This window comes from Anopheles merus, chromosome 2R (genome assembly GCF_017562075.2).
Source record: "Anopheles merus strain MAF chromosome 2R, AmerM5.1, whole genome shotgun sequence".
Taxonomy (NCBI): Eukaryota; Metazoa; Arthropoda; class Insecta; order Diptera; family Culicidae; genus Anopheles; species Anopheles merus.
The window spans coordinates 1,552,217-1,579,965 of record NC_054082.1 but is presented as its reverse complement, the minus strand read 5'-3'; the positions used below and the strand labels follow the sequence as shown (position 1 = coordinate 1,579,965).

Genomic DNA, 27,749 nt, shown 5'->3' with positions numbered 1-27,749 from the left:
CAGGGAACGGCACGTGTTTCTTCACCGTTCGATGCGGCGCGCCGGTCGTGTTTGGTTGCGCTGGGAAGCAAAAGCTAAAAACGGAAAGAAAAGCACTTTAACATTGCACCATCGCGAAGGCGGCCGCAAGAAGCTAGGGGTGCCGGCGGGAAGAAGTACTTTGGCGCCCGATCGAATGCCGCTTGAAACGGGTGTCGATTGCCGAGTTTCGAAGGTGTCGCTTTTAATTAGTTTCGCGTTTGACGGTGCTGTTGGCGGTTCGGGATGGGGGTTGGAGAGGATGTTTTTTTTCCTGCCACCACCTCAGCGGTACGGTAAGGGGGTAAGTACAAAGCAACAGATTAATTGCTCACGTCAGAATGGACGATTAAGATCGGACACGGGGAACCACGGGGGAGCAACAATTAGCTCGTCGTTGCAGGATGTGACAGAGTGTCACAAATGCTCCCCCAAAAACACCATCCAACACACAGCTCGGTGGCATTTAGCCGTGTTGCGTGTGATGAAACACGATCAACACACACACGCACGATTTACGTACAGGTAGCTCGTGGGAACGCACCTTCGGGGCGGAAGTCGGACGAGGGAAACGAGATCGTTCGGAAGCATAATTTATGCACCCGGCTGACCTTGCGCGGGCCGGAAACCCCTCCGGCCAATTGGATCGGACGTGGCGTTTGTTATCTTGACGGAATGCGAAGCGTTTAGAAAGGTGTGAACCACACACACATACGCTCGAACACAAGCGCTTAAGATCGAAGATCATTGCTGCTTCAATCGATCATGGAAATAGCGGGTTTTTGCTATAGGACTGTACAGCTGAGCCGTGTACCGGGCTCATCAAAGGACTTGCGAAATTCAAATGCACCACCGATGCGCACCAGCAGAGCACGGAGTGTCGGGTGAAGGCAACCCACGCGCCCCAGCGTCGATTATGATCTTGAGCGTGTGAGTGTATCTGCGTGCGCAGGTTTATGGCGAGCAAGAAGGTACCGAGGTCGCGAATGCTCGAACGCGAATCATTGCGCAAACGAATGGCGGAAGATAAATGGTGCGGATAAAGTTCGGGTTGGAAAAAAAGATGTGCTTTTGATGCCAATTGCGATATGAGTGTTTGTTGTGTGTGAGTGTGAGTGTTTGTGTGCTGTTAATGATATTCAGAGCAAGTGCGTGCGTTTGCGAATGGTTTGGTCTCAGTTACAATCATGTCCTCTCGAGATGGTGATTGTTGTTCCTAAATAGTTTGTTCCCCCTGTCGCTTATGGTTGGTATGTGTGGGTCATCCTCGCGCAGAAGGTTACATTCGCTCGACACTGAACTTCAGTGCCGAATGTCTCGATCTCGGCAGAGACACTCTCCAAGAGGAATTTGCCAACTGCGGCTGAAGGACATCGTTTTCGGATCGACTATCGTTCTCATTGTGTCTGTTTTTACAACAATCTCCTTATATGGCCATATCTGAGATAGCTTTCCTTTTCTTAAAGCACTACCATCATTCTTCCATGCTGTGTGGCTGCAAGCGTAATCTCAAGTTGTGAAGCCATCCAGCTAACTGGAGTGCTTGCGTGCGAGCTTACAATTAACTTGCAACACGCAAAGAAAATGTGTAATGTCATTCGTTTTGATGTCGTCGTAAGTGTATTAACTTTCTCGCGTCCGTTATCTTACATCTTGCCGTTTGGGAGTATGAAAAGGGGGGAAAAATCAAAGTGATGAGTAAACAAAACCAACGGCAACAAAACCGAAACCCTTCTAACAATATGGAATCCAACAAAAGGGGTTCCGATCGACGACGACAACGACGACGGCACAGGTGTAATTGCGTCACCCACAACAAAAGGGCGGGAAAACACGCGCCATCAAAAGACATCGAAAGGGAAGGGCATCTATAATTGTGCTGGTGCAGGTGCCGGTGTATTCCCTTTGCCCCGGCATACCAAACGCGTGCCATAGCGAGATAATCGTGATGAAAATACGGTGATCGGAGCAGCAGCAAGCAACAGGAGCCGGCATGGCCAAGGTGGTGGTGGTGGTGACGGGTAGGTGTTGTCGGCCAGCATCGTATGCTGGCGAAATGGCATAACTAAATAAAGCAAATGCAGACATCCCCACACAAACTCACCCGACACTCATTGATCATTGATGACTTCAGAGACTTCACAGAGAGAGAGAGAGAGAAAGGGAAAACACTTGGGCGTTTGGGCGATGCGGGTCGTTGCTTTTATGCTGCCAGTCTCCTCCTCCTCCCTCTCCACCGATGTTGTGTAGCTTTTTGGGGGGAATCGAGTTGCTTTGATTTGAAGTAAAAGCTCGCCGAAAACAGTACCGGCAAAGAAGGGGGCTGCAGTTGCTAGGAGACGTTGTTGTAGGATTGGGTGGAGGGCAAATATTGTTGAATGTACACGACCGAATCATGCTGCCGGTTGATAAATAGAGGAAACCAGTTTTGTTTATGCTGAGGGGGAAAAAAAAGAATGGGACAGAAATCGATACGGGAGCTGGTAATTGAATCAACCGCTTCAACAAGCAGACTCTTATTGACATCGCCTAACGAATAGGTTCGCATTTATCAGCCCGGCTGATCAATTGAACCGAACAACAAAAACCGATGGGTGCAGCATCCCCCCACCCCCCCCAAAAGCCCCTTGCAGTCAAAGTCAAAGACAAACAAAAGCATATCCATCACGGTGTGTGTTTCTTGAACTGATGTTAATTAATTTTCGCGTTCACGTGCCTCTTTACCCGAAACAGAAGAAGGGGAGGAGGATGCAGAAAGGAACAAAGGGACAGTGTGTGTGTGTGTGTGTGCGATTAGACAACACGTTCGACAGATTAGTCTTCGAAGAAGAAGGGGACAACCGCATGCTTTCTACTGGGGGTAACTTTCGTACTTTAAAACCCGCCACAAGAGCGATGCGATTGATGACACCGGGTCAGCTTCAGCTTCCATCGGGCAAAGGTTCGGTTTGAGGCTGCGGAACGGCTCGTTAGCTGCTATGCGCGCTGCTCATTTTGACCAGCCCGGTACGGCACGGGGTACGGTTACGGCATTTCATCACTCCATTCGCTGCCGAGTGCGTCGTTTGAAGATGAAATTGAAAATTAAGCGACCTTCCAGTTCAATGTCTGCACAATGTTCGCACAACGGAGGTGGGGCGGTTCAGAAGCAGCAATGGAGGAGCTTCGAGGAGCTTCTCTGCGCATTGGTTGTTGGCGCAAATGGATTAGGCTCTGAACGCGTGGTGGCTGTGTACGCACCGAGGAGCCGATCAGTAACGATCGCGCGGATAAATAAGCCAACGTGTACGCGACTGTTTGTCCGTTTCCGTCGCTTTTTATTCAATTGTATCTCCCTGCCGAGTACGTGTGAGTGCGTGTGTGGGTAGAAGTGTGGGGTTGAAATTATACAAAATAATAATTACATACTAGCAGTAAAGTGTATCTATTGTGGGAGGGTAGAGCCTGCTCTTTGGAGTGTTAGGCAAATAAAAATGAAGCGATAATTATGAATGCATCACAAAAAGGGTGATTGTTTTATTTTGTGTTTAGAAATTAAGTTTGTTACAATTGGAGCAGCATGTTTGGATAATGTAATTAAAAACGAGCTCACATATAAAAGCCACCAAGAGTGTTATTTAATAAAAAAAGCATCCCCTTTCACCGTATCACATTTACATTGTTAGCTTCTATTCAAATAATTGTACCATCAGATTCAATCGAAAGTGCTATCTTTCAGGGGGAACGTTAACAAGGGAAGTTCCACAAAACTACACGGTCACTCCAGGACCGACGTAACGAACCGTCCCGCTTCCAGGGTGATGGCGCAATATTGCAAACGCTAAAAAGTTATCATCGTCCGCCACCGCTCCACTCCACTCGCCATTCGCCAATGGTTTTTTTTTCGTTATTCTTCTTCTGTTGCTTACTGCATTTAATGTTTAACCCGTCGGTCATCAATCGTCATGGTGGCAGCGGAGGGAAAAGTCACCGCAATTAAGTGTCCGCGCCGAGATAGTCTTCTTTTCTATTAGCTTCACGCGGTTTCTACCGATTGGAGCGCATTTCTTTCTTCCTTCTATGGGTGAAGGCATGCAGCCAGCGGTCAGGTGAGCGGTTGTTGGTGGCTAGTTTTATTTCCCCGTTGGCCGGTTATCATTAGTTGCATCGTTCAGATGTATCTCCAACGTACAACGATGCTGTGAGCAAACTTTTATAAACACATTTTTAAATACATTCTCTTCTCAGCCCCTTAAGCGACGGTTCATTGGCGAAGCCGTGTTGTTGCTGCACTGCTGCTGGGCCGTTTCTTATTATTCATTGCACCGGCATGCATATAAATCGGACCGGAGTGTAACGTTGCCTATTGTGTGGTGGAAGGTGTAAGGTGGCCAACCCCGAAAAGAAACTAAAAATTGAATAGCCCAACATGTTTTGCAGATTTATGGTGCACGGGGGGCTGGCTGTTGGTTTTTGGTTGGTTTCGCGAAACTGCCGCTGCAAATCGAGGCCAACGCCCAGTACTGGGAGAATGAGAGTGTGTTGAAAGTATCACGGCACCGCCACCCAGCGTGTCCCAGCGGGCGATAATCTATGTTTAAAGCTAATCTTTCCACTATCTTTGCCAACATCGAGTTAGTTGGCTGTAACGAACATGCAGCGAACAAAAACGCTACATCGAGTCCTAACATCGAGATACACCGAGATGTGCGGTTGTGCGAAAAGGTGCGACTAATTGTTGGGCCCTGCTTAAAAAGTGATCTCCGCCAAAATGTGACCCCTGGCGGGTGTGACCAGCCCCTCGGTGGTGCGCTTGTTCCCGCATAAATTAGTTCCGTTGTTATGCTTTTCGGCGGCGCAACGGTGGCAACCGATGGTGCAGTTCTCACGGCCCGCCGCCCAATGGTGCAGTTGGTCGCGTGAAGTAATGCTCCACCGAAAAGAAGAAGAAAAAAAAAGTGCATCCTGATAAGCAGCAGGCGAGCAGGGCAAGCGAGTCGAGCAACGCTTCCACCCACAACGGTTTTCGATCGACGGTAAGCATCATCATCCTTACCTTTCGTAACTCATCAGAAACGGTAATTGCATTTATGATTATTGCTCGTTAAAATCAGAAGGGTTGTAAAGTAAAAAAAAAACACCCCTAAAAGCCCGTTGTCACTTTCATTCGACCGGTTCGAGCTTACAGTCGCTGTCGCAGCTGTCGAGCGGAACTAACCGATGCGGTGAGAGTGGCCACAAAACAGTGGCCATCTTTTACTTACAGGTGAACCGAAGCCACCTTTTATTGATGGAACTCATCACGGGCTTTGGTGGGCTTCAATTAAGCGAAAGCTCACTAAAAAGCGGGCAGGTCAAATTGCGCGAATTTGAGGTGCGAATTGCGAATTGGTTTCCTGATGCCATGCTCTGGGCACACTGTGTAAGTGATAGGAAGCGAGCGCGAAACGTGCGGAAACTGTGAGTGAAAATGAATTTTGATAGCGGATTTTTGGCTTACCCGGGAGCGTGTTGCAAGTATTGAATGCATCCGATTATTTACAGCTTAAAATTAATCGTCTTTTGAAATGTATTGCTCTATTTGTAGAGTGTAGCGTGCCGCCGGCATAATTCGGCACCGTCTAAAAGCTTCGTACAAATGTTTAAGAGCAATTTAGATAATTACAAACTGATTCTATTACAAAGCAGTGCGGTGAATGCGTACAAAAATCTCACACATGAACCCAACTGCACAATAGATGCCACGGAGAAAGCAACAGACATTTGTTTCGGAAAATGGGTAATGTTCAATTATCGCTCCCACAAAACGTACAGACACACCCTGAATGGGCAGCTAAAACCAACAGATTATGTATCTATTAATTTAATCCAAAGCGTACCGTATTCAACTGGACTTGCCGAAGGCTCGCTTCTGACGCTGGCGTTATGTAAAGCGACGACAAAAGAAACACGATCGCGATTGACCGACCGGGTGCTATCTTTACAAAGTAATCGCCCAGCACGCCCAGCGAGGGATGATATTGTAAACGAATCTATCATTAGCATCATATCGAGAGATCGTTTCGTACCGGTAATCTGGCACGAACGTGGTTCACATTCGCCCCTCTCGGTCTCGGGTGCTGTATCGGCATGAATTGATTCGAATTTTGCTCTGCTTGCCTCGTCTAACGCATCACATACCCTCTTACGGGGCCACTTGGACCGAGCTGGGCAAGACCTTCGTTAAGAGACAGGCATGGAACGGGCAGTCCAATCGATTGACATCCTACCCTAGCGTAAGCGATTCGATTTACCTTCCTGGTTGTGCGCTAGTAAAAGAAAACGCATCCAAATGGTTTGGGGTCGGAGGAGGGGATTCATCCGACGCGGGGGTTAAAGAAGAAGAAGGGTTCGAGATGTGGCATGTGTCTAGATATTTGTGTCCTCTCTCTCACCCCTTAGCCGACGGTTGCTGGTGTCCCTTTGGTGACCGGGCACGGTTAACGTGTCGAGCTCGAGTTACAAAAGCGACCGTAACACAGTTACGGCAGCACGCTCGGACCCACCAAAGGAACCGTTCACTTTCGCACACAGGTGAGCTGTTGGTAAAAGGGACGGTCGGTATGGTAAATATGATTTGTGTCGAAGCTGGTTGGACCGGAGAGAAAATGTACTGACGGGTTGGGGCGATCGGGCAGGAAGAATGCGGAACAGCAGTCGGAGGTGGTGGGCGCCGATGATCGCTTCTTCACCGCGGATCCTTTCGACGCGAACCACAAAAGTGAGCTTATTTTGGTATGATCGCGCACTAGCGCTGTAGGGCCTGCTGTGTAGGGCCGACGTGACTGACGACTGAGATCGAGAAATCATCATCAATCCAACCGTTTGAAGTTGGTAATGGGGGATGTTGGGTCTTTTAGGTTGCTTCTGCTTCTTCTTCGCCGGGAGCTGGACAAGTGCATACGTTCGGCGTAATTGCACCTCAAGGTTCTTCCTTTCACAAGAGCTAATCTCGTGGCTCACATGTTGGGGCATTTCAGGGGAAAGAGGGAGAGGTAGGAACGAGATGTTTTTGAATGTACGCTTCACGAGCCTGCGCCCGGATGCTACCGTTTTGTTTGGATTGACTTTGTATCGGTCGTAATGCATGCATATGCAACTCCCAAACATCAACAACGTGTTCATTTCCATAACGATCGATTGTTTGCGGTTTATTGGTGGCTCTGGAGAGTTCGCTGTTTTTTCCCGCGCTCATTGAAGTCAATCGAAGGTAGTATTATGAACCGTTTTATGGTTAATAGTCGATCCGGTGCCTTGGTCAATTGGAGATCACATGCAAATTCCTCGACCGATGCAACATCCACCGCGATGTCAACGAACAGGTAATTGGAGCTCTTTCGCCACCGGCACGAAATTGACCTCCGGGAGCTCGAGACGGCAGAGCGCTTCTCCGGGGCAACACAGCTGAGACGGAGCTACAATTAAAGGTGTCAAAACCCTTGCGAAGACTTACCTTCGCTTAAGTGTGACCCCATCTGCGCTACGCTCGATCGTGAGTAGCTCCAGCTGCTCCAATAATGCTTCGCGCATCTTCCTATTGTGTAGTGTAGGAACACCTCGCACCTGCCGGCCCCATCCATTCAACACACACACACACCCTGGCCAGCTAGTTACACGCCGGCCGACTGTGCAAATGGGCCTTGAGGGACTCCGTAAATGGAACGGTAGAAATATATTCTTTTCTCGTGATACATTTTCCCTTGCACGGTTGCATTCACGCCGAGGGAGCCATCCGATCGTGAGCTGGGGAGGGATACCAGACAGCCCAGTGCATTGGCAGCGTCTATTGACCATTTTTGTCTTTTTTCTCGCCTTCTAAGCAGGTTCGCCGTTCGAAGTTTGACATGTCAATTGATTGATGGTGGGATATGGTTGGAGGTCGGCAAAGGATTCCCTCGATGTCGATGGCTGTGTCGGCTGTGTTTTAGCACGTTTCGCCATCGAGCGAGCGCACCAGAGCTTCTGCTTTGTAATTTGGAGTGTGTGAGTGTGGCATTTTTTTCCGTTGGTTTGCAAATTTAAACTATGTAAATTTAACAGTTTTCGCGCGAAGAAAATTGCTAGCTGAGGCATGATGAATGTTCGCGCCCAGGTGAGTGGAAAATGGTGGCCGATCGAGCCATCACGACCTTACATCATGTCTTTGGTGCAGTGGAAAAAAATCGTGCCAAAATCATCTTAAAAATCGTTTGCAACAGTGTGAGGTGGAATCGTTCAATTATCGAACCATAATTGCTTAAGCCTTCGTAGTATTGGGAGGATAATTTAAGCTGTTAAATGATTAATTTAAAAATAATATTAATACAATTACCGGTAATGGGGATGTGTGTTGAGGTAAATGCTTAATTATGAAAACTGCTGGACCGCGTATCTGTTTGCATAATTGAGTGATGTTTTAAAGACAATTATCCATTTAACAGCTGTTTAAAGGTTAAAACACTAATAAAACAATATCTTATTCAAGCGACATTATGGACAGGCTGCGCCGTGTTGTGTCAGTTTAGCGTGTTAACAAATCTCTTTCTCCTCTTGCGTTCCTGCGTGATTAATGGGGTTTAAAGCTCTATGCTGTGCACCTACACGATCGATACACTTGTTGCTCGATCTGCTAGACATGTGAATAAACAAAACGCTCACAAGCGCTCCGATCGTTGAAGGTGATTCTGTCATTCTGTCTGCTAGCGTTTCCGAACCCGCACATTGTGCATCAAGCGAGCGCCTGATCAAAAGTAGTTCACATGAAGATCTGCTGCCGGCAAGACCATCCATCGCCATGGTAGGGATGATTCTTCACCCTCTCACCTGTGGTGGCGCGGGTCGTTTCCAACACGAGCACGAGCCCGCAGTCGGCTGGAATCGACCAGCTTCTTTCGGTGGGGGCGGGCGAGTGGAGAGGCAACAAAGCTACAATCTCTCATACAAAGAAAGAAGGTGCACGGCGTAAGTACAAGCGAAGCGCGGCTACGATGAGCACGTGCAGCCGTGAATTAGAGAAACAGAGAAAGAGCCATGAACGATCATGACGATGATGATGATGATGATGGTGTCGCTCGGTGCGGATAAAGCGGCAGCCTACAGCCAGCAGCAGCTGAATGGAAGGGGAAGCAAACAGAATGCAAACGGGCCGGTCGGTAGTGCAGCGGGCCAAAGCGCACGAACCCTCTACAATGCGGCTGAAGATTCAAACACGATCCATGCCATGCGACACCCGGAGTGGGACGGATGGTTTGGTGGCGTCACGGTGACGGGGGTCTCGTTTTGGGGTTGTTTTTCATAAAATTGAACCACAAGGCGAATAATGGCGTTATTTGGTGTTTGAACGTTCGGCACCGCGCATAGCGTCCGGCTGCCCCTGTGTAGCAGATCACGTTCGTCGCTTGATCCTGCGTTGAAGTCGTTTGTTCGTTCAGCTCGGTACGGCTTTCCATCGAAGCAAACTGTGCAAGAAAGTGTGGTGAACGCTGGGGAAGCTTAGTGAGGCGGAGCTTTTTGTTGGTGATTGATGAGTTTCAACGATAAGGATCATTAGGTACACAACGGAAGCTGCCGCTCGGGTGCGGGCTGATTTATGTTTGAACGAGTGAAATACGACATCGACGTGAACTGCCAGTGACATAACAGCCGAAACAGGTGCCAATGTTAAGCTGAGGTGAAACGGTTACCCCGCTATCGTAGCATAGCGACCGGAAACTATCTCAAATCCCAACCCCAGAAGATTCGTAGTGAGTGGCACGGACGATCGTTATGGTGTGATGGGATTTCATAAATCATTGCAACAGGCTCGGCAAACGCTTCCGTGCAGTGTTCGTTACGATCGATGGGTGGATGATTGCTGTGGGACATTGGAAGGAAGGGAAGAAATACCAAAAAAGGTGTTGACTTGAGCTTGCCCCCGTACAGCTTATCGGGTGAAAGGCAGATCGACGGTGGGAGTGATCGTGATCGTTTTCTCCTTTCGCAATAGTGCAAACCGATGCCATAGGATTCTCAGCCCTTCTCAGGTGGATTAGATCGGTCGATTGGGACAAAATTAAACACAAACCACGCTCCCCTCGTTTCCATGGCAACTAAAGCACCAGTTTAATGGCTTATTGTATTGGTGGTTTTCGTATTCAGGGGCTTTGTAGGCTCGTGGTAGCGCCGCTTCTGCCCGAACGGGCAAAGCATTTAGAAAAGTGCTAGTGGGACGCAGTTACTTTCAACATCGATTACACCTCCAATGATCGTCCGCGCTGTGTGTATCCGATACTGACTCGTGCCCTTAATCGTAATCCCCTCGGTTCGAAACGTGCAAATTTGTGTTACGATGAAAGGAGATTGTACTTTGTAGAATCTCGTTTTCGATCGATCATCAGGAGATCGGGTCTATCCTCCGTCTACGGTGTGCAATATTCGCACGTGCAATTATGCAATGAACTGTTGGTAGCGAGAGAGCGGTGGAAAAAGGTGGTTTTGAAACAACTGGAAGGAAACAAAAAATGTACATCGACTTTTATGCCACGCTTCGCATTGTTTAATTCCTGCCGCACGGTACGGAGCAAGGGATCATCCCCATGGGTGTTGTTAATTTTCTCAGTCATATCGGGCCGGGTGATCTATTGTTTCACGGTGCCGTTTAGCGGGGTATCTGGATTGCACACGCGCACCCGAAATCACGCTTCTCCCGACAACATCGCTTGTTCTCTCCTTCGTCTCGCCTTCGTCACTCGTTTTCTAAGGTCAGGTGGTCATAAATTTGGCTGCCTTTCTTGGCGGCCGGCATATCGCATCCATTTTTTGCCGAGCTGCTGTGCGCGATGCGACTACTGGCATTTAGTGGTACGGGGCCGCTGTTTGGGGGACGGCAGACGATTTCGGCGTTTGCGTTAATGTTTACGAAATTATGCTAATGTGTGCTCGCACTCACATGAGCCCGCAGATAAACGCAGATGGGGAAAGGAAAGCGTTCGCAGAGAAAATGCATACACATACGCACACAGAAACACACACACACACACACACGCAGACGGTTATTATGTGCAACCCGGTGGCGCCCGAAACCTTTTGTTTCTCGTGCCGAAGCTGAAGAGACAGGTTCGTTAATGTACGACCGTTAGGATTGTTATCAAAGCGCTTACGAGGGGGGGCTGGAGAGGCATGAAGCAAATTTTACGGTTATGGAACACCGATGCAGTGACGTTAGCAGGTGCATAGAGAGATAGGGGTTCGATTCCCGGAGGCTTCTGCTGGCCGTTGGCTGGTTGGCCGCAGATAAGAGTTTGCTTTTTAAATGAAGTTATCAGTTTGTTGTTATGTCAAGGTCTGCTGTTGAAGTCACTGTGGTAGCATGAGCTTTCAAAATGGAAATCTTCTACCAAAGTTTTAAACTATCAACGGAGAAGCAAAGTAAATTCTTCAAACTGCCCTGGGACGTTCGGCTTTTTTGTCTGCTGCAATGAGACAATGCGATGAAAAGAAGTAAAAAGAAAATGGTCAAAACAGTTACACACCAAAGGTTCGTTACAAATGCACAGGACCAGAAACGGAGAGTAGCAGCGTAGCGTACCGAAAGAATTGTGCAGTGGATTCATTCAATTTAAATTTTTATGATTGTTGCCCTCAGTTTCTTAGACATTCCGCGAGCAGCCGCGCATTGCAGCTAGAATTTGTTGCATTGTGTGCTTTCTTTTTCACTCCAGACTCTAGACCCTAGAGTGCACAGTGCACGTTGCATTGTTTGATTGTGCGCCTTTCCGTCCCTACTCATTGCTTTATCCTGTTGGCCAAAGTATACAGTTTTTTTTTCTGCACTACTGTGTGTGTGCGCATCCTTGGAGGGTGTATGGCTGCGTTGCTAGCATCGTTCAAAATGCTTCAGATTGGATTAGACGATGAGAGGAGTAAAAAATCTACTCAAAGCAAACGTTGAGCCCGTTCGCCTATCCTTCCGTTTTTATACCACTTGGCATGCATCGAACGCCGATCGAAAGGAAGTTTAATTCGATTAGAAGCATTTGGCTGGATTTGTGGCAGGTTCAAGGGGCGCAGGACAAGCAGGAATGGATTGGTATTGATTTTCTGTTCCATTTAAAGCGGCCGCTTTCCCCATTGTCAGCCAATTGTTGCCGCTGGTCAAGAAGTGGGACGATCTTGGGCAGGATGGTTACGCAATCGTAACCCGCATCTGAATGACGGGGGAAACGATGAGAAGCTGCGATGAATGCAATTATCTGATGAGTTTCTGGAGAAAATTGTACGCACTTTTGATGTGCCATTTTATGCAACTGCTTTCGGAACGGAAACTGAAACGTTTGAAGTGTATTAACTGCCCGTAGGCTGGCATGTAACGCGGCAATGTATGTATTGAAAGCAGCAAACCAATAATGTTGAAAGAAGCAATGCTTTGGATCACTAACGACGTTGTGAAACGCATTCCCTTCGATTGCTGCAACATTTAGCTAAACAGTTCAGTTGAGTATAATTGTAAGCCACTTTAAAGGTACGACTTCCCGAACGGGAGAATCATTACATTAATACAAACGCCATTCCGTACAGCAACCGAGAATGGCACCGAAATGTGGACGATCGTTTCGTTTCCGCATCGCAAGTGTCATAAAAATAGATGACAAGGGATTTGTAAACATTTCCCATCCAGTGCGTGCTGTAATCCGCCCAAGCAAAAGGCAAAGTTAATTGGGAAAGGTTAAATTAACGCTTGCTCAGGATGGAGCTGGCGGCGCCGGCAGAGAGCTTTCGCCGACGGGTTTCGTGGTAAAAGTTGTCACTTTGTCAATCTAAACGGGGTACGGCGCTGTCCCGCAACCCGCGAACCCGTACGTACCCGCGAAAGGTGACCGTTAAAGATTGTAATGAGTAATTAAATTTTAATTGATAATTTAATACTTCCAGTGCGCGGCTGTATGGTTGAACCATGTTACAATGGTCTAGATGCTAGCCCGCACTAACACTTGTTTGTGGAGGGTTTGCGTTGGTGTAAGGGAACCACCCGATAATAAATTACCGGGAATGTGGGTAAGGCCCATTTTTCGGTAGAAATTGTTCGAAAATCGGCACCGTTTGGTAAAATGAGTTTCGAAATCAGTTTCAACATTCACATAAATAATTTGTAGAGAAAAACGTCCATGTCCTTGGATCATCAAACAGTTGCCTGTGGAGATAACCATGGCCTAAATAATGACGACAGAGCTTTGGAGAGTATTGGTCTCATTACCCAATTTCTCTAGGTTGTCGCCAGCCAGAAACAACTGTAACAAGCTCCTGGAAGCTTGTCCAGCGCATGTAAGCAAATGATAGTCCTTTTGAAGCGCTGAGGAATGCGCGTTTCAGAATAAATGAATAGCAACAAGAAGCAACCGTCAATAGATATACCAATTTTCCGTACGACGCGGTTGGCAACGGTCAAAGGTCAGAGAGAAGAGGAAAAAACTCACTTTGTCCAAACCGACCTAAAGCGGTTCATTAGGGGTGCTATGGCAATGTAACGCTTTTCCAGCAATTTGAATGCTGTTCATCTTGAAACGTCCAATCGTTGTGGTTGCTAGGCAACGGTGGAGCTTAAAATTGAGCATAACTTTTGACCATTTCCCGCGACCTGTGGGTGCTTACGCACGACACGCTTTCGGCGTCTGATTGCAGCACTGACCCTGAAATGATACTTCAATTCCGTAATGGATGTTGTGTCTGCGTGAGGTTTGAGAAATTGTTGTACCTAATGGACGATAAACGATGCATTGCTAATGCTGCGCTAAAGCGAGCAAGGGCAATTGTTGTCATGGGTATGCCGCTAGGAAATCAATACCATACCATGATTACAGTTCGGTTGTACCCAAAAGTTGTCGGACAACAGGTTGGGGAAGAATTTCAACGCATATTGCTAAGGCTGAGGCACGCTGAAGAGGATTCCCGCACGACCAATCTGAATGTTTTCGAGGTTTTGCCTCTAGCCACGGTCTCTGCGCGTGTGTGTGTGTTTGACCACAGACGGTAGCGGTTCGCGACACCGGCAGAACCAATCCGGAAAGATCATCCGGCAGGACATGGTCCCACGGCGAACGGTGTGTGTGTGTGTGTGTGTGGTTCTGTCCGATACGTGTCATTCCGAACGGAAAGGATCGCGCCCGGACACACGTTTGTCACACCGTGTAATGTTGCGGTTTGTATGCATGACGGTGAGAGACAGAGAAAGGGTGTGTGTGTGTGAGAGAGAGAGGGAGAGCAAGAGAGAGAAAGAGAGAAACCACTTATCTCGTGCACTCGTTTTCCTTCAGCCAGCAATTAAGCATGGACATTTGATTGCGTGTGCATAGCTTGATGTGATTTGCACGTGGCGCAGAACGAACCAACACACGATGGTAGCCAATCGAGTAAGAATCGATTGGCCCACCCGGCATGCTGGCACGGATGGATGGATGGCAGGGGGGTTTTTTTATACGGCTTCTCGTTCGGAAAAGTTTTGCACCGCAACCCTGGGGCCAGTACACGAGTGCATGGTGCAAACTGTTGCAATGCAGAGACACGTTTACCGGTGTGAGTACAGCACTTTTTTCCCCTTCTGTGTCAACCTTTTCCGGACTGATGTGTGATGAAACACACATACACACACACACACACACACACACACACACACACACACACACACACACACACACACACACACACACACACCGAGTGGGATGATTGGAAGGATATTTTCTGAATTGCAGTTTTACGCGCCAAGGGAGTATCAACGACAGGGAAAAGACCACTCGAATGCCCCTATAAAGGTCAAAAGGTTATCGATCGAAAAAGGGATTAGTTAGTGAAAATGGGAAAGTACTGTGGGTGTGTCGTAAATATCAATCTATCGGTGTGTGTTTTTGTCTTCTCTCGAATTGTCTAAACCGTGTTTCTAATATACCAATGTCCATAATTTTGGAAAATGCTTATTAAACCCTTCTCATGGCATGGAAATTGATGGGTGGTTAACCCATCGATTAAGTTTCTCCCAGAACATGGGGAAAAAAGTCACACGTACACAAACATACACACACACACACACACACACGTACACGTTTGCGGTGTACCAAATGGATGGGATTTAGCACGAAATTGACAGACGGAGGCGCCCGGAATGCTCAATCATCGCTCGGCAAACAGGCCGCCGCACATCAACGAGCTGGATTGCGGTTGGAAAGGATTTATGAGCGCGAGCAGCGGGTGTGGGCCGCTGGATGTGTGTCGCTCATGACGTATGCGGACCTTTCCGGGCGACGGTGGCTTACGGGTATTGTAGTGGGGGTGGGGTTGTAGCGCCCGCTGGCTGTAAATAATTTAGCCGCTACAGTGTACGATTTGGCGACGAACGCGACCGCGACTTATTATCGGCTTTTGTAGTTTAGCCGGGGCTGAGGGGAAGGTGCTCCGAGTGCTTCAATGAGTGCGAGAGAGGATATTGCGAAACACATGCACTGTAAAGCCTACCATGTGGCACTAGTAATTTACAGTTCATAAAGTGCGTCGTTTCAGAGGTGGGATGGGGAAGGGGGGGGGGTCAGAGGCAGCGAAGCGAGAGGAGCACAATTCCAGTTCCAACACAGAATCGTTCATCATCGCCCCATCGTTCCCATCGTGGCAAAAAGGAATCTATCCGAGCGCTTGGGAAAGTTCACTTCGCCCAACGCACACACACACACACACACACACACACACACACACACACACACACACACACACACACACTAGTGTATTCGTTTCCGCCCGGACACAAACACTGTTCCACCCGTTATCTACCAGTTCGAAGAGTCGATGATTGTAACTGTGCGGCGTAACACGAATTTCATAAATTCAATTTTAATCCGCCACGGCTAAGCCGGTGGAAATTTATGGGTGTGATTTCGCCCGCGCACCGCAAGTGAGCGCGTGCGGCGGGCGTTTCGTTTGTTTTTCGCGTGCCGTGTCCCGTGCACCGGCCAGACCGGGTACACACACCGCTTCGGGGTAGCGACGCCGGCTGGCGCGGGGAACCGCAAAAACCACGAAGGCACTTTTGCAAACCTCCCCGATTGCCAACGGTTTTCCGACCGTTTTGGGACAGAAGCTGATGTCTCACCGTTATCGCTTGGCAAATGGTGGCAGGGGGGAGTTTGGGATTGATAAGTTCGTGGAAGGAAGCCAAACTGAACGGTCTGTGACAGTCGTGTATGACGATAACAGGTTCCACGTACCCAGCAAGGTTGGCAAGTGCTGAAAGCAGATCTTCATTTGAAATCGGGAACTTTTCACTTCCAATTTGGACAGGGGCAACACGTAAGCAAGGCAAGAAAAGTTGTAGGGCGGGTCAAGTCACAAAACCTCACGCCCAGCTCTGGGGTGGTCTCCGTCGTGGGGGCATTATAATCTCATTTCCAAATGGGAGATGGAAATTTATTAGCAGCTAACTACCATTTCGTGACGTGTGCGCGCTGATAAATGGCTCGCGAGCGATTTCGGCGAAACAACGTGCGTGCCCGCGCGCGTGTGTGTGTGTATGTAGCGCAGCCGCCTCGAAGATGATCGGAAAAATGCGGCAAACGGTCGCGCGCGGAAGAAGATGATGGGCCCCGTCGAGGCAGAGAGATGATGTTGCAATAGATGAAGCTCCCGTTCGCCCGCATCGGTGCCATTCATCATTCTGTCAAATTGAAAAAAGCGTGTCGGCGGTGTACGCGCCATCGGGCTCGCGGGCAAGGCGCAAGGCTTGCTCGACGGCTGCCATTACCATGCTCCGGCTCATCTCCCGCTTGTTCGCATTGCTGCCTCATTGACGGATTCGTTTTTCATTAGTCGTTTTATTTTACCACTGGGATGGTGTGAGGGGGGGGGGGGGAGGTGAGGGGAATGGATGTTTGAATCCTCCAACCTGCGGAGTTTTCAATTACAGCGTTAGCGCGCAACATTACGCGTGTGCACGATGCGCGGTCGTCGGGCGTATTGGGTGGCTTCGGAAAAGGGCCATACCAAAACAACAACCCAACTGCAATCAGATAGCGTCGGTGCTCCATTAATGAAAATATGACAAAACGCTCGCGAGCTACCGTGGAATGGCTTTACATCATGTCGCTGCCCGTGGGTTGGATGTTGCCGGTGCTGGAAACCCATGCATTTGCACACGCCGTTGTGCGTTGGGAAATATGAAGCCACTTCCCCCCACTTTAATGATCGCAAACGATGTCTTTAATTTGAGCAACAGCAGCCACTTTATGCACACGGTGGCATTGAAGCTTTTAATGTGATTTACCACAGGCCGTAAGCGCAGCACTCGAGGTGGTTAATTCGGGCCGTGCGCAGTGAGATGGAGAGGCTGAGCGCGTCGCAACGGAACTCGTTTGTTTTCGAGTGCCGAGTGGAGAAACGTTCGCGTCTGAAGAGGCTCGGGAAAGTAATGTGCCCCATTGGGCGTTTAGTTTCGCTAAGCAATGGGAGGGAAACCGTTACGACAAATCGGGGAACTAGTTGAAGTGATGTCATCGATTAATCGAATGTGTCTCCCTAATGCGTTCCCTTGGCTGTGCCCGTCCATCCACCTCGGCACTGGGCGGAAGAGACACTTGTCGATGGATATCAATCGGCTTCAATTTATGTGGCCAATGGGGGGGTTTTTTACTGTCCAGCGGTCCAGACGAGCGGTTAGAGCTTTTTGCGGGCATTTGCTAGAGGAGGAAAAGCTCTTGCAAAGTGTGGTTTTACCGTTCGGGGGAACTGATGTGTACGGACGAACTCTTGCAAAACCCGAAGCAAAAAAAAAGGAACGAACCGGGACACACCGTCCAACGTCCAACGGTGCTGGAAGAGATAGAGCTCTAGGTTGGTCCATAAAAGTTTATCGACCGCCCGAAAATTCGTAACAAATGAGCAATCGGTGTCGATATCTCTACTGGATGTGTGTGTGTGTGTGTGTGTGTGTGTGTGTGTGTGTGTGTGTGTGTGTGTGTGAATGCGTTTGCTCCGCATGTAGATTTTGCACCTACCGAAGGAAGGCCTGTTGTGCTCGCAGGTTCGCAGGGCGGAAGGACTGATTGTGGTAGGACGGTCTAATATTGGACGGTCTACATAGGAGGAGGAGCAGGAATGGGAAGGAATTGGAGGTGCGAACGGAAACGACCAGAGAACGATTAATGATCCGTATCGATGATAAACATGATGTGAAAACAGATGAGCTTTTGAGTGGAACCAGAGGCGCCCGGTGGCCTATTGGAACGTTGATTTTTGTGCTCCTCTGGGGACAGTGCTGGGTACTGGGATTCCTTCTATTTTTCTTTCCCACCAAAGTGGATGGCAAGTGGATGGCTGTGGATGAGAAAGATTTTTTTAGAGAGTTATTGAGTTTACATGCAGATATTTAAACATCTCATAAAGGTGTTGAAAAATGCCAAGAAATTGGAAAACCTCCTAACGACGTAGTGTCCGACAATTATGAAATAAATATTAAATCCTTAAAATGATGAAGCAAGTACAGTATAATAGAAAACTTAAACTCATCTTCTACCACGCCGATGAAGCCGATATGTGTTCGCAATATAATTAGTGATTGGACCACAAACTCATCGTGTTCTAGCAGCAACAGGAGAGTTTCTGGCAATTAATACGAATCATGCCATCATCGCTTCACGCCACTCGATCCAGTGTCGGGTTTACTTGCAACTTGACCGTAGCACACCGGTGCAGCAGCGGATGAGCGTTAGTTAGGGTTACGGTTATGCAAACATGCAACGAATTGATTATCGGGCCGCGTGTCCGAGCCTGCATTAGCGCATTCTGCGAAAGGTATGTCGACGACGAAACGATACGAATGGCGATACATCTCTTGAAGTGTGTTTGACGCAGCGCCGCGGCGCTTCGATTGTATCTCGAACCGGTCGAATCGTCCCGAGATGCTTGCTGCCGCAGGACTGGTGCGAAACTTTGTTGATGAGATTGTGCACTTGAGCTTGTTTGATCAATAAGTGTGCGGGGGGTCGGGGAATGTGAGAGTACGGGTCGGTATACCGTGCTGCGTCACATCAGAAACAGTGGCCGAGGTTAATATGCACCTTTGAACCTATGCCCGATGTGTTTGATCCCGATGTACGATGACTTTGGTTATTGAGCTATCCTTTCGTTGAGATGGTTTCGTACATCCAATAACAATGCTAAGGAAGCAGTCGAAATTTGATAAATATCGAATGTAATACAGAGGAAAAAGATAAATGAAGTGATCTACTATTTACATCTGTGGTCAGATAAACACACCAAGTCGTTGAAACGTTCCCAACAACCGTAATAAGTTAATGCGGGCGCGTCGTTATACAGTCACGTCCCGTAGCTGTTCTGAGCTTTTCCGTCGTTCGTTAGCGACTGTCCGAATCGCAGCAGAAAAATTAACTACCCAGTGAAAGCGCTCCGTGGCGAAGAGCGCAAAAGTGATAGTGATTCATAGTCCCCATGATGGACTTCACGAAAGATCTGGCGCCGTAATCGTCCCAGGCCAGGGCGAAGAAGATAATCATCGGAGGAAAATTATATCTCTATAAATATTTTTCCCATCGGTGGCACTAAAACGGTTTCCGGGGGCAGAGGTACGCAACAGAAGGGGAACTAAAGCTTCTGCTCACTTTCGCATGCCCACTGGCCCCTTGCTGGCTGTGTGTAAGTGCTCGTTCCGGGGGAAATTTATTGGCGCTATCATGCTGAAATCAGGTACTGCCACTTCTGCGCGCCGTGTTCTGATGCAGCCAGATTCTGCCTCTTTCCTAACGATCTGCCAGCCACACACTGGCCCTGGTGGCAGGTAAAACCTCTGGTCCGCTAGGGGTTGGGGAGGAGCATTTTTTAAATAAATAAAAGCAAAACTGTTTTAAACTCCAATAACACTTAACGACTAAACCAGAGTTCTGGTGAAACATAACCGGCAGTGCCGGTAGCGAAGTGATACAGCTTCTCCGGACACCGGGACTCTCCTTGTGTGTGTGATGACCGTGCGCACACGGTTCGTGTAAACCGTGGATGGAAAGAGAAGATAGTTGTAAGAAGCGGCAAACTATGAGCACACATACACACATGCCGCACCCACTAGAGTGATGTGTAGCAAAGGCAGATCGCTTTCGCGGTCGAAGAAGGACGCTTTCCTCGGCGATCCACTCTTGGGGGATCCAAAGGCGGAGGAAAATGGGATCTTGGTTTGACTTTGGTCGTGTTTTTGCCACTCCACGCTGGGCCCCAGTAGGTGCCCAGAGCCGTGCATTTCATCACAAGCTCACTTCTTGCTCGAAATGGACCCGGCACCCGGCACTACAAGACGGTGGAGCACATTGTAAAGAAATACGGTACGGTTTGGAAATAACGTTCTGCTCATGAATATTAATTTCGATATTGTTGTTGCTGCTGCCACCGTGGCGTTTTCTCATCCTCAAGTGTACGTCAGTTTTAGTGGAGCGATCGCCATCGCCGCAGCGTTTGTAACGTTTCAGCTGCCGACGGCCGCGCTGTTGGTTGAAGTTAATTTTTATTGTTATAAAATTATCAATTATCGTAAATTTGGGCACTTTCGTTGGGTTTGTGGAGGGGGGTGGAGGGGGGAGGGGAACGAAAGAAAGATGGTATCGAAGGTTTACTGTTTGGTTTCGGCAGGCAGCGAGAACTGCGTGATGGGGCTTGGGCCCATGAAGTGGAATGAAATTAATTTAGCCAAACAGAGATCTGCGCGGGGTGTGAATTAATTGTTTATTGCGGGGTCATAGACTGTGGATAAGCGCTTCCGAGCAATCGTGCCGTCCCATTATCGAGCTGGGGCAATAATAAATATGTAGGCATCAGGTACAGTGGTTTAGTGAAAAGCTCTGAACGGGAGGAAACGTTTCAAGGAAAAGTCCATAAAATTAGCAAATTATGAATGTAACGCTTCCGTGCTGTGAAGAATTTTCCCAAAACGGGAAGATATCATCTCACGGTAACTACTGTGCAGTGTGCCCCATTTTCTAATGCACCCCGAAAAGTGAAGCAAACAGGGACTCTTTAGGGCCACTCCTCGTGCACAAGGAATTCACGAGTGAGAACTAATGAAGACTAATGATGGCCGGTATTTTTGTAGCACGCAGTAGCAGCAGCAGTAGCGCCACCGGCAGCAAACGCCACACTGCTGAAAGTCCACTCGGAACGAATAGCGCCTCCTTAGAGCACTCACACTGCTCCCCAACAGCACTAAGAGCACTTCACTCCATATGGCCCTGCATCCGCTGCAAATTGTTTCACGTCGTGTCCAGAAGGACCCTGCCCCCTGCACGCCTTCGCTGCATCGGGCCAACGGGCCGAGTCTGTCTGGAAAGAACTCGGTGCGTCCGTCCAGGGTGCTCGCTGCGAGTGCTCGGTGCTCCTAAGGGTGGACACAATGTGGCTAATGAATAATTGACCGTGGTTTCTACACGACGAGGACGATGATGTCGATCCGTGCACCGACCCGGGTGCTGTGGGAGTTGTCGAAAAAGATTCGACAGTCGCTGTGGATGCTGAGGAGGCACAGAGACACTGGGATTGGGAGTGGAATTTTGTCGTCGTCGTCGTCGTCTTTTCGTCCAATGCCCCAAACCGCGTACGAGTTCATCAAAATCCAGCAACAGCATCAGCTGCGATTGCAGAATAGTTTCATCCCTGCCTGATGACGGTCGGGCATCCGGGACGATGTGGTTTTGTGGTATTTTTGCAAACATTCGGTGACGTGTCTATTTTCGGGCAAGCGGTATCACCCGACCCCTTTTCGGCTGGGACGCTTTCGTCGGCAGTTTTTGCTGAGTGCAGAGCTAATTGATCGACACAAAGTCCATTCGTAGGTAGGTGCGGTTCCATTGGCACTTGTTAGGTACGTTGGAGGGTTTGTTACTGGGGCAGTATTGTCGAAGAGATTGAGAAGAGTTGCCTTGCTGTTGCAGAGCAAGATGAGCTGGTAAAAAGAAAACCTCTTAAGCCTGGTCCTCAATCTTCTTCGTTCTTCCATTAGAAATCGAATACGAAAACACTCCTTCAAAGATTGCCTAGAGCACTTTCATCAATCAAACTCATAAAACGAGCGCCACTTATGGGACACACAAAAAAGCCGCCCAGGAAAAGTTTCCGAAAAAAAACATCCCATCTATTATTAATCGAATGTCTGATGCGATGTCTTCTGTGCTGTCAGCTTCCTGCAGATGAAGTGTAAAGTTTTCATTGAACTCCAACACCTCAAACACTCGACAGCTCGACGTGTTTATTTACTTGCATCTGAAGACTACCACGGCGTCCCACAGCCATTGCAACTCGGGTGCATGATCGCGGTGGCAAGAGCTGTGAGCGGGACTTAGTTCTAGACAATGCTTCAAATCCTTGACAAACACTCGTCACAGCTGTGGGTCGGCGAGAGCCGTCTGGGTGTTGTATGGGTCTTGCTCCTCCCCGCCGCAGACGCTTTGGGTGTGGCTGTGCAGTAATTTTTCGCACCCATTCTTCCATTCTTTGGCGCTATATTTGCTGGACAAAAGTGTCGCGCTGTGATGAGGGTTCCAGTTTCTGGTTTTGTTCTAACGTCAAAACAAAACCGAACCACCATAGCACCGGAAAGGGTGATGCCGAGACCAAAGCGACCGAAGGAAACCGTGAGATCTTACAGGTGTCTCAACCGGTAAAAGGGTTGGGTGGAAGATGTTACCATCGGAATACGGAATCACATTTTCACTCCTTCGCATAGCCCCCGTGTCGGTGGTGAAGCTTTCGAGGAAATATAAAAGTAGAAAGCATTCGTTGAGCTAGAACCTTCTGCTGCAAGGCGGGCTGGGGGTGGGAGGTGTGCAGTGTGGAATCGCCAAATGGGTATTCATACGGTATATGGCATTTGTTTCTATTTTGTATGACTTCAATTATTACTCTCTATTCCTTTGTCATTTTTCATCATTCCCGTTGCGGGCTTGGGGGCTCAGCTTCTCTGGGGGGTTTTCTACTTCTCTTCCCTTCTCGCAGGGTCGGTTGCTCTGACGCTCCGGATGCTTTATTCGCCCTGGTTACCACTATTTACCATCGTAGATTTAACACCGGATTCTTTGGTGTTAGTGTTTTACAACGATGTTCTCCCCGTTCTCCCCTTTCGCCGTTGCTTGAGGAGCCGGTCCGATTGGCTCTGGGGGGGGAGGGGGAAACAGGGCGTCCGGTGCGGTCACTGTAACCCATCCATCCTGCGCTGGGGACCCGTGAGCTCCTTCAGCCTGGCGACAGGTCAGGATGGGACTCGGTTACCTTTGAAAAAAGATACCTGCTTCGGGTGACACGGTTGCTGTAACACAATGGCACTTGGGTTTCCTTTTTATCCCTTTAATTTTCTTCCATGTTGTTGTTTCATTATTATTTAGCTTTTCCTCCACGGGACCGGTGCCAGTGAATCATGATCCACCCACCGTTGCTTCATCTTGGCTGTCCCCGTGGCCCGCGTCCCCTGCCCAGCGTGCTGTTGCCTTGGGCAAGTACCATTCAGCCATTCAGTCAACAATCTGCTATCGCTAGGAAAAGGTTTTTGTTGCCACTTTTCACCAGCCTCACACCAGGGTGAGGTGTACACTGGCTTTGGATTCGGTTTGCTTGCAGCCGGGTGTCCTTTCATCTCCCTACCCCCCCTTACTCACCAGATCGAACCGGTATCTCCCTTGGGCGAACCTGAAACTGTCGAGGATGTTTATGTGGGTGGTTTGTTTTGTCCGCAGCGTCCCACCGACCGGGCGCAAGGGAGAGAGGGAAAGAGAAAACAAAGCTCCCGCTCATGGCTAGCCCCGGGAAGGTGACCGAGCGGAAACGGAAGTGTGGCGTTCGGTTGTGAAGAATCATCACCAACAACACAGCGTAACAATAACAACAGACAACAAAAGTAACCCACCACGGCGAGCCCGTCGAGCTACGGGCAAATGTGCGGCGAGTGAAAAGAAAACAAAGACATCTTTATTTATTCGACTTCCTTTGGGGGACAGACGGCCGTTTCTTGCCTTTCTTTGGTGCAGGGTAGGGGCGAACCCGTAGATCCGAGGGTCCGAACCGGGCAAGCTTTTCTTGCGACAGAAAGAAAGGATTCTTTTCGCACGTTCAAGGAAAAGGGAAAAAATACGGTCCCTCGTCGGTAGGGTGGTAGCTTGTGGAAGGAAGGGCTTGATTTACATTTGTCAGTGTGCTTTCGTTTGTGCTTTGTTTAAATTAAAATTTATCCGAGAGGAAATTGGAAAAGTGATGCAGAAGGACAGCGTGTCCAGCGGTCCCGGCTAGAGAAGATTGGGTTTGCCTGTAATTGACCGTGACGTTAGGGGCGTGAAGTGAAGCATAGTCACGCATAGATGTACAATGGTGAATAAGGCGATCATTTCTAATGAATGAACGCGATATAAATTGCCAATGGGATGATTGGAATGTTTTGCGATGTTAACTGCAATGTTGCATCTGTTGCTCGAGGCGGTTGATGGTTGATTGATGCTTTAGAATGATTCAGTGTAGCTTACAGACAAGAGCAGAAAGTGACGTGCTAGCTTCAAATGATTGGAGTGGACTTAATTTAAGGGAATATACCCACTCACTACAAATAATGCGTAGGAAGTATTGATGTTGCTTGTGGTTAAGTACAACAGTTCACTCATAAAGGTTCACCACGAGCGAATGTATTTCAATCAATGAAGTTTCAATTGAAACACATACAATGCCGGAAAGCACATTCCTTGCATGATCATGAGGCTGGACCAGCCCATGCACTCCGTTCCCATTTCCGAGGCTAGATGAGCGAGTACGTACGAGATATCGATTGCATTTACCATGCACGAAACTCTTTGGAGGTTTTCCGTGATACTTTTCTCGGTACCTGACCGGATTGCAATCGATACCGTCCGACACTGGTTTATTGTTTGTGCGTAGCCGCATGGACACGTAACCGAAACGCCGGCCGATACTCTGTGCCATCGGTGCAGGCGATGATGATCTCCTCGGGGGCTTTCGTCCGAAGCATACCGGTGTGCTCTGTGTACTCGCCGAGCATTGCTGAAAGTTCATCAGAAATATCTCCGAAGCAGTTCCCGGATTGTGGTGCCTGGCGGGAGCTGATTGAGACGAAACAGGATACGTACACTGAGGGAGTCTGGTCGGGTTGTTGCTGGATATGGTGCAAAACTGCCGAAAGCTTCTCCGGCCCTTTGTATGTGCTATCTATAATCGGATAAACATATGATAAAGTGAGAATAATAAATCAATGCGGATGATATTTTCCGTCGTAGGATGGAGTTTCGGTTCGGCAAAGATGCTGCAAACCTCGGGTGAACCATGAATAAGTTTCGGCCTCATTATAACAAATGTCCACCGAGCGACAACAGCTGCCGGTAGCAACAGCAGCACAGGGTGTGTGTGTGTAAGTGTGTTTTGGGCGCTTGTGGTCAAACAAGTTTCGTACGAAACAAAACTTTTGTCCACTTCGAACACGTGCGTTATGCATTGAATTTCAATTTTCCTAACCGAGCGAAAGTCGACACACAACTGCCCCGAAGTGTTGTACGGGGAGCAGTAGGTGTAGCCGTGGCTCAGTGCCGTTCTGGCGTGGTTTGAGCTCCGGACGAGCAATGGGTGGATAAATTATATCTTCCTCTGGTTCCCACATCGTTCCCGACCGAGGGGGATGGGTGGTAGCGGGACTGAAGAGCTTAAGGAAGATCATTTGCGGGTAACACATCGGCATCCGTTGTGGGTGCAGTCCGTGCAGTGAAAACAAAAGAAGGCCAAAATCCTGATTTTCATTCGGTTTAATTACGTTTACGAGCTCAGGGAATGGTTTTTGGTTGGATTGTGGCAATAGGATACACTGCACACTGTACCACTGCGTGACTGTTTTGGGGGGCCTATGAAAAGCCACCGATGGCAAAACCCGGCATCGAGCAACTATGTCCGTTCTGCAGCATGTGTTTGGGCTGTTGGGTGTTAGGCCGATGGAGCATTAGAGTTCTTTTTATTCGATTGACTTTTGAGAGACGCTCGATGCATATGTAGCTGCTAGGACGCTGCTATATCAATGTGGCGGGCTTTTGCGTCCATTCTACGAATGATTCATTTAATCTAATAGTATGTGCGTTGTTGCTTTGTGATTTTCCAGAACCACACCCGATACACAGCCGAAAGGCTACTCTGCATGGCAGGATGAAGGTTTCACTGTACATAATATTAATCTCGATCTTGCTCAGCAAGTATTACGCGTTATCGCACATAATCAGGGTGAGTGTGTAGCATCATGGTAAGGCCACCTTCGAGTACGGTACTGATGGAACGCTATTTTCTCTCCCATTTCCCCCTTCTCTCAACCCTCTCGGCAGAAACGGCAACTCTTTCGCGAGCAAGTGCTGCCGCATGCCGGAGGCAAAATACCGGACTCGGCCTTTTTAACCGACCGTTTGGCGCTGAACCGGCTGCAGAAGGATGGCATTGCCGTGCCGGACGGTGTGCTGCTCGAGCAGCGCCAGTACCAGGTGTACCCGCACCAGCACCGTACCGTACGGCCAACGTTCCGCGTCGTGCAGACGCCGGACAATCGGTACATCTCGCCGGAGGGCGAGTACGACCACAATGCGCTGGCGACGGTCGATACGACGTACTTGATACCGCACGCCGGTGACAAATTGCTGCTGCATGATCATCCCCATCATCGGCCGCCCCATTACGCCATCCCGAAGGCACCGATCCTGAAGGAACTTCGGCTGCCGAACTATGCCGTGTTTAATTTCGACTACAAAAAGAAGAAACCGCACGCGGGAGGAGCAGTGGTCCAGCTGGGGAAGGTCCCGCTGGGCTCGTACGAACACTACAGTCGCCCACCGAAGCCATTGGACGGTGGATGGGCCCAGAGATTACCTCAAGATTTTGTGAGCTACCATGCAGGTAAGGTTGACGCTAAGGCTGTAGTGCGGCGATGCATACCTTTAGGCGTTTTACTGAGGGGCATTTCGTTGCGATTCGTTGCAGCTGTCGGTAATGGTCACAATTATCCATCAACCCATCACGTACCTTCGTCGTCGTCGTCGTCGTCGTTGCCGTACGGAAGCGGCATTGGCGGCAGCTGGAACAGTGGCTGGGCCCCGTCCACGGGCAGTTCATCGGGCGAGTCTCTTTCGCCGGTAAGTTGGCAAAAGCGCAGCGCCAACGAAATCGGTGCCTGGTTCGCTGGTCGCCGTGTGCCTAATCGTTTCCCGCGAAACACTCACGAATCGTATCATTCAATTATTCTGTCAACGTTCCATCTCTACAGCAACCGCTTGGCAGTTTCGAGGACTATTATAGTCAGTTGAGCGATAAGCACCGCTTCTACCGAAACGTGGGCGAGCGAACGCCGGCAGCGGTACCAAAGCCCGCCAGCGTACTGTGCCGAGATCGCCAGCGTGGCCATCCGCAATGCCATCAAGCTTAAAATTGACTTCCTGTGACGGGCCGGAAGTGTATCGCGGGCGAAAGTTGATACCATTCAGTCACCCATTTCACCGTACATTAGGCATAAGGATGTCGGGCGCGCGATAGGCCATCTAAAGGACCTTTCGCGGGCGCGCGAACCTGTACCTGCTATGGCTGATGGTGAGATTAATAGGGTGATTGACGGGATCAAACGCCAAAACGTGGACGCGTCGACTCTGGCGGTGTTGGAACTGCTCGCAGGGAACAATGCTGGGCAATAAGAGATCACACACACACACACACAGAGA

At 49.0% G+C, this 27,749-nt stretch overlaps 1 protein-coding gene across 5 annotated transcripts; it reads left to right on the top strand.

Moving 5' to 3' along the window:
* Window positions 1-280: 280 nt before the first annotated feature.
* On the top strand, window positions 281-27,749 carry LOC121590578. 5 transcript variants are annotated; one of them, XM_041910373.1, is made up of 5 exons: window positions 281-322; window positions 26,156-26,274; window positions 26,373-26,934; window positions 27,019-27,170; window positions 27,302-27,749. In XM_041910373.1, exons 2-5 carry the CDS (start codon window positions 26,200-26,202, stop codon window positions 27,458-27,460), a joined length of 948 nt encoding a protein of 315 aa, XP_041766307.1. In that variant the 5' UTR covers window positions 281-322; window positions 26,156-26,199; the 3' UTR covers window positions 27,461-27,749. The 5 variants fall into 5 exon arrangements, with proteins under 5 accessions (XP_041766307.1, XP_041766304.1, XP_041766303.1 ...); XM_041910370.1 differs by lacking the exon at window positions 281-322 and adding an exon at window positions 9,356-9,450; XM_041910369.1 differs by lacking the exon at window positions 281-322 and adding an exon at window positions 9,356-9,565.

Bases quoted from the DNA above. Each gene is read 5' to 3' on its own strand.
- LOC121590578 (XM_041910373.1), top strand. From the start codon at position 26,200: ATGAAGGTTTCACTGTACATAATATTAATCTCGATCTTGCTCAGCAAG. The intron at 26,275-26,372 runs GTGAGTGTGTAG...CCCTCTCGGCAG, and splicing joins CGTTATCGCACATAATCAGG to AAACGGCAACTCTTTCGCGA. The intron at 26,935-27,018 runs GTAAGGTTGACG...GATTCGTTGCAG, and splicing joins TTTTGTGAGCTACCATGCAG to CTGTCGGTAATGGTCACAAT.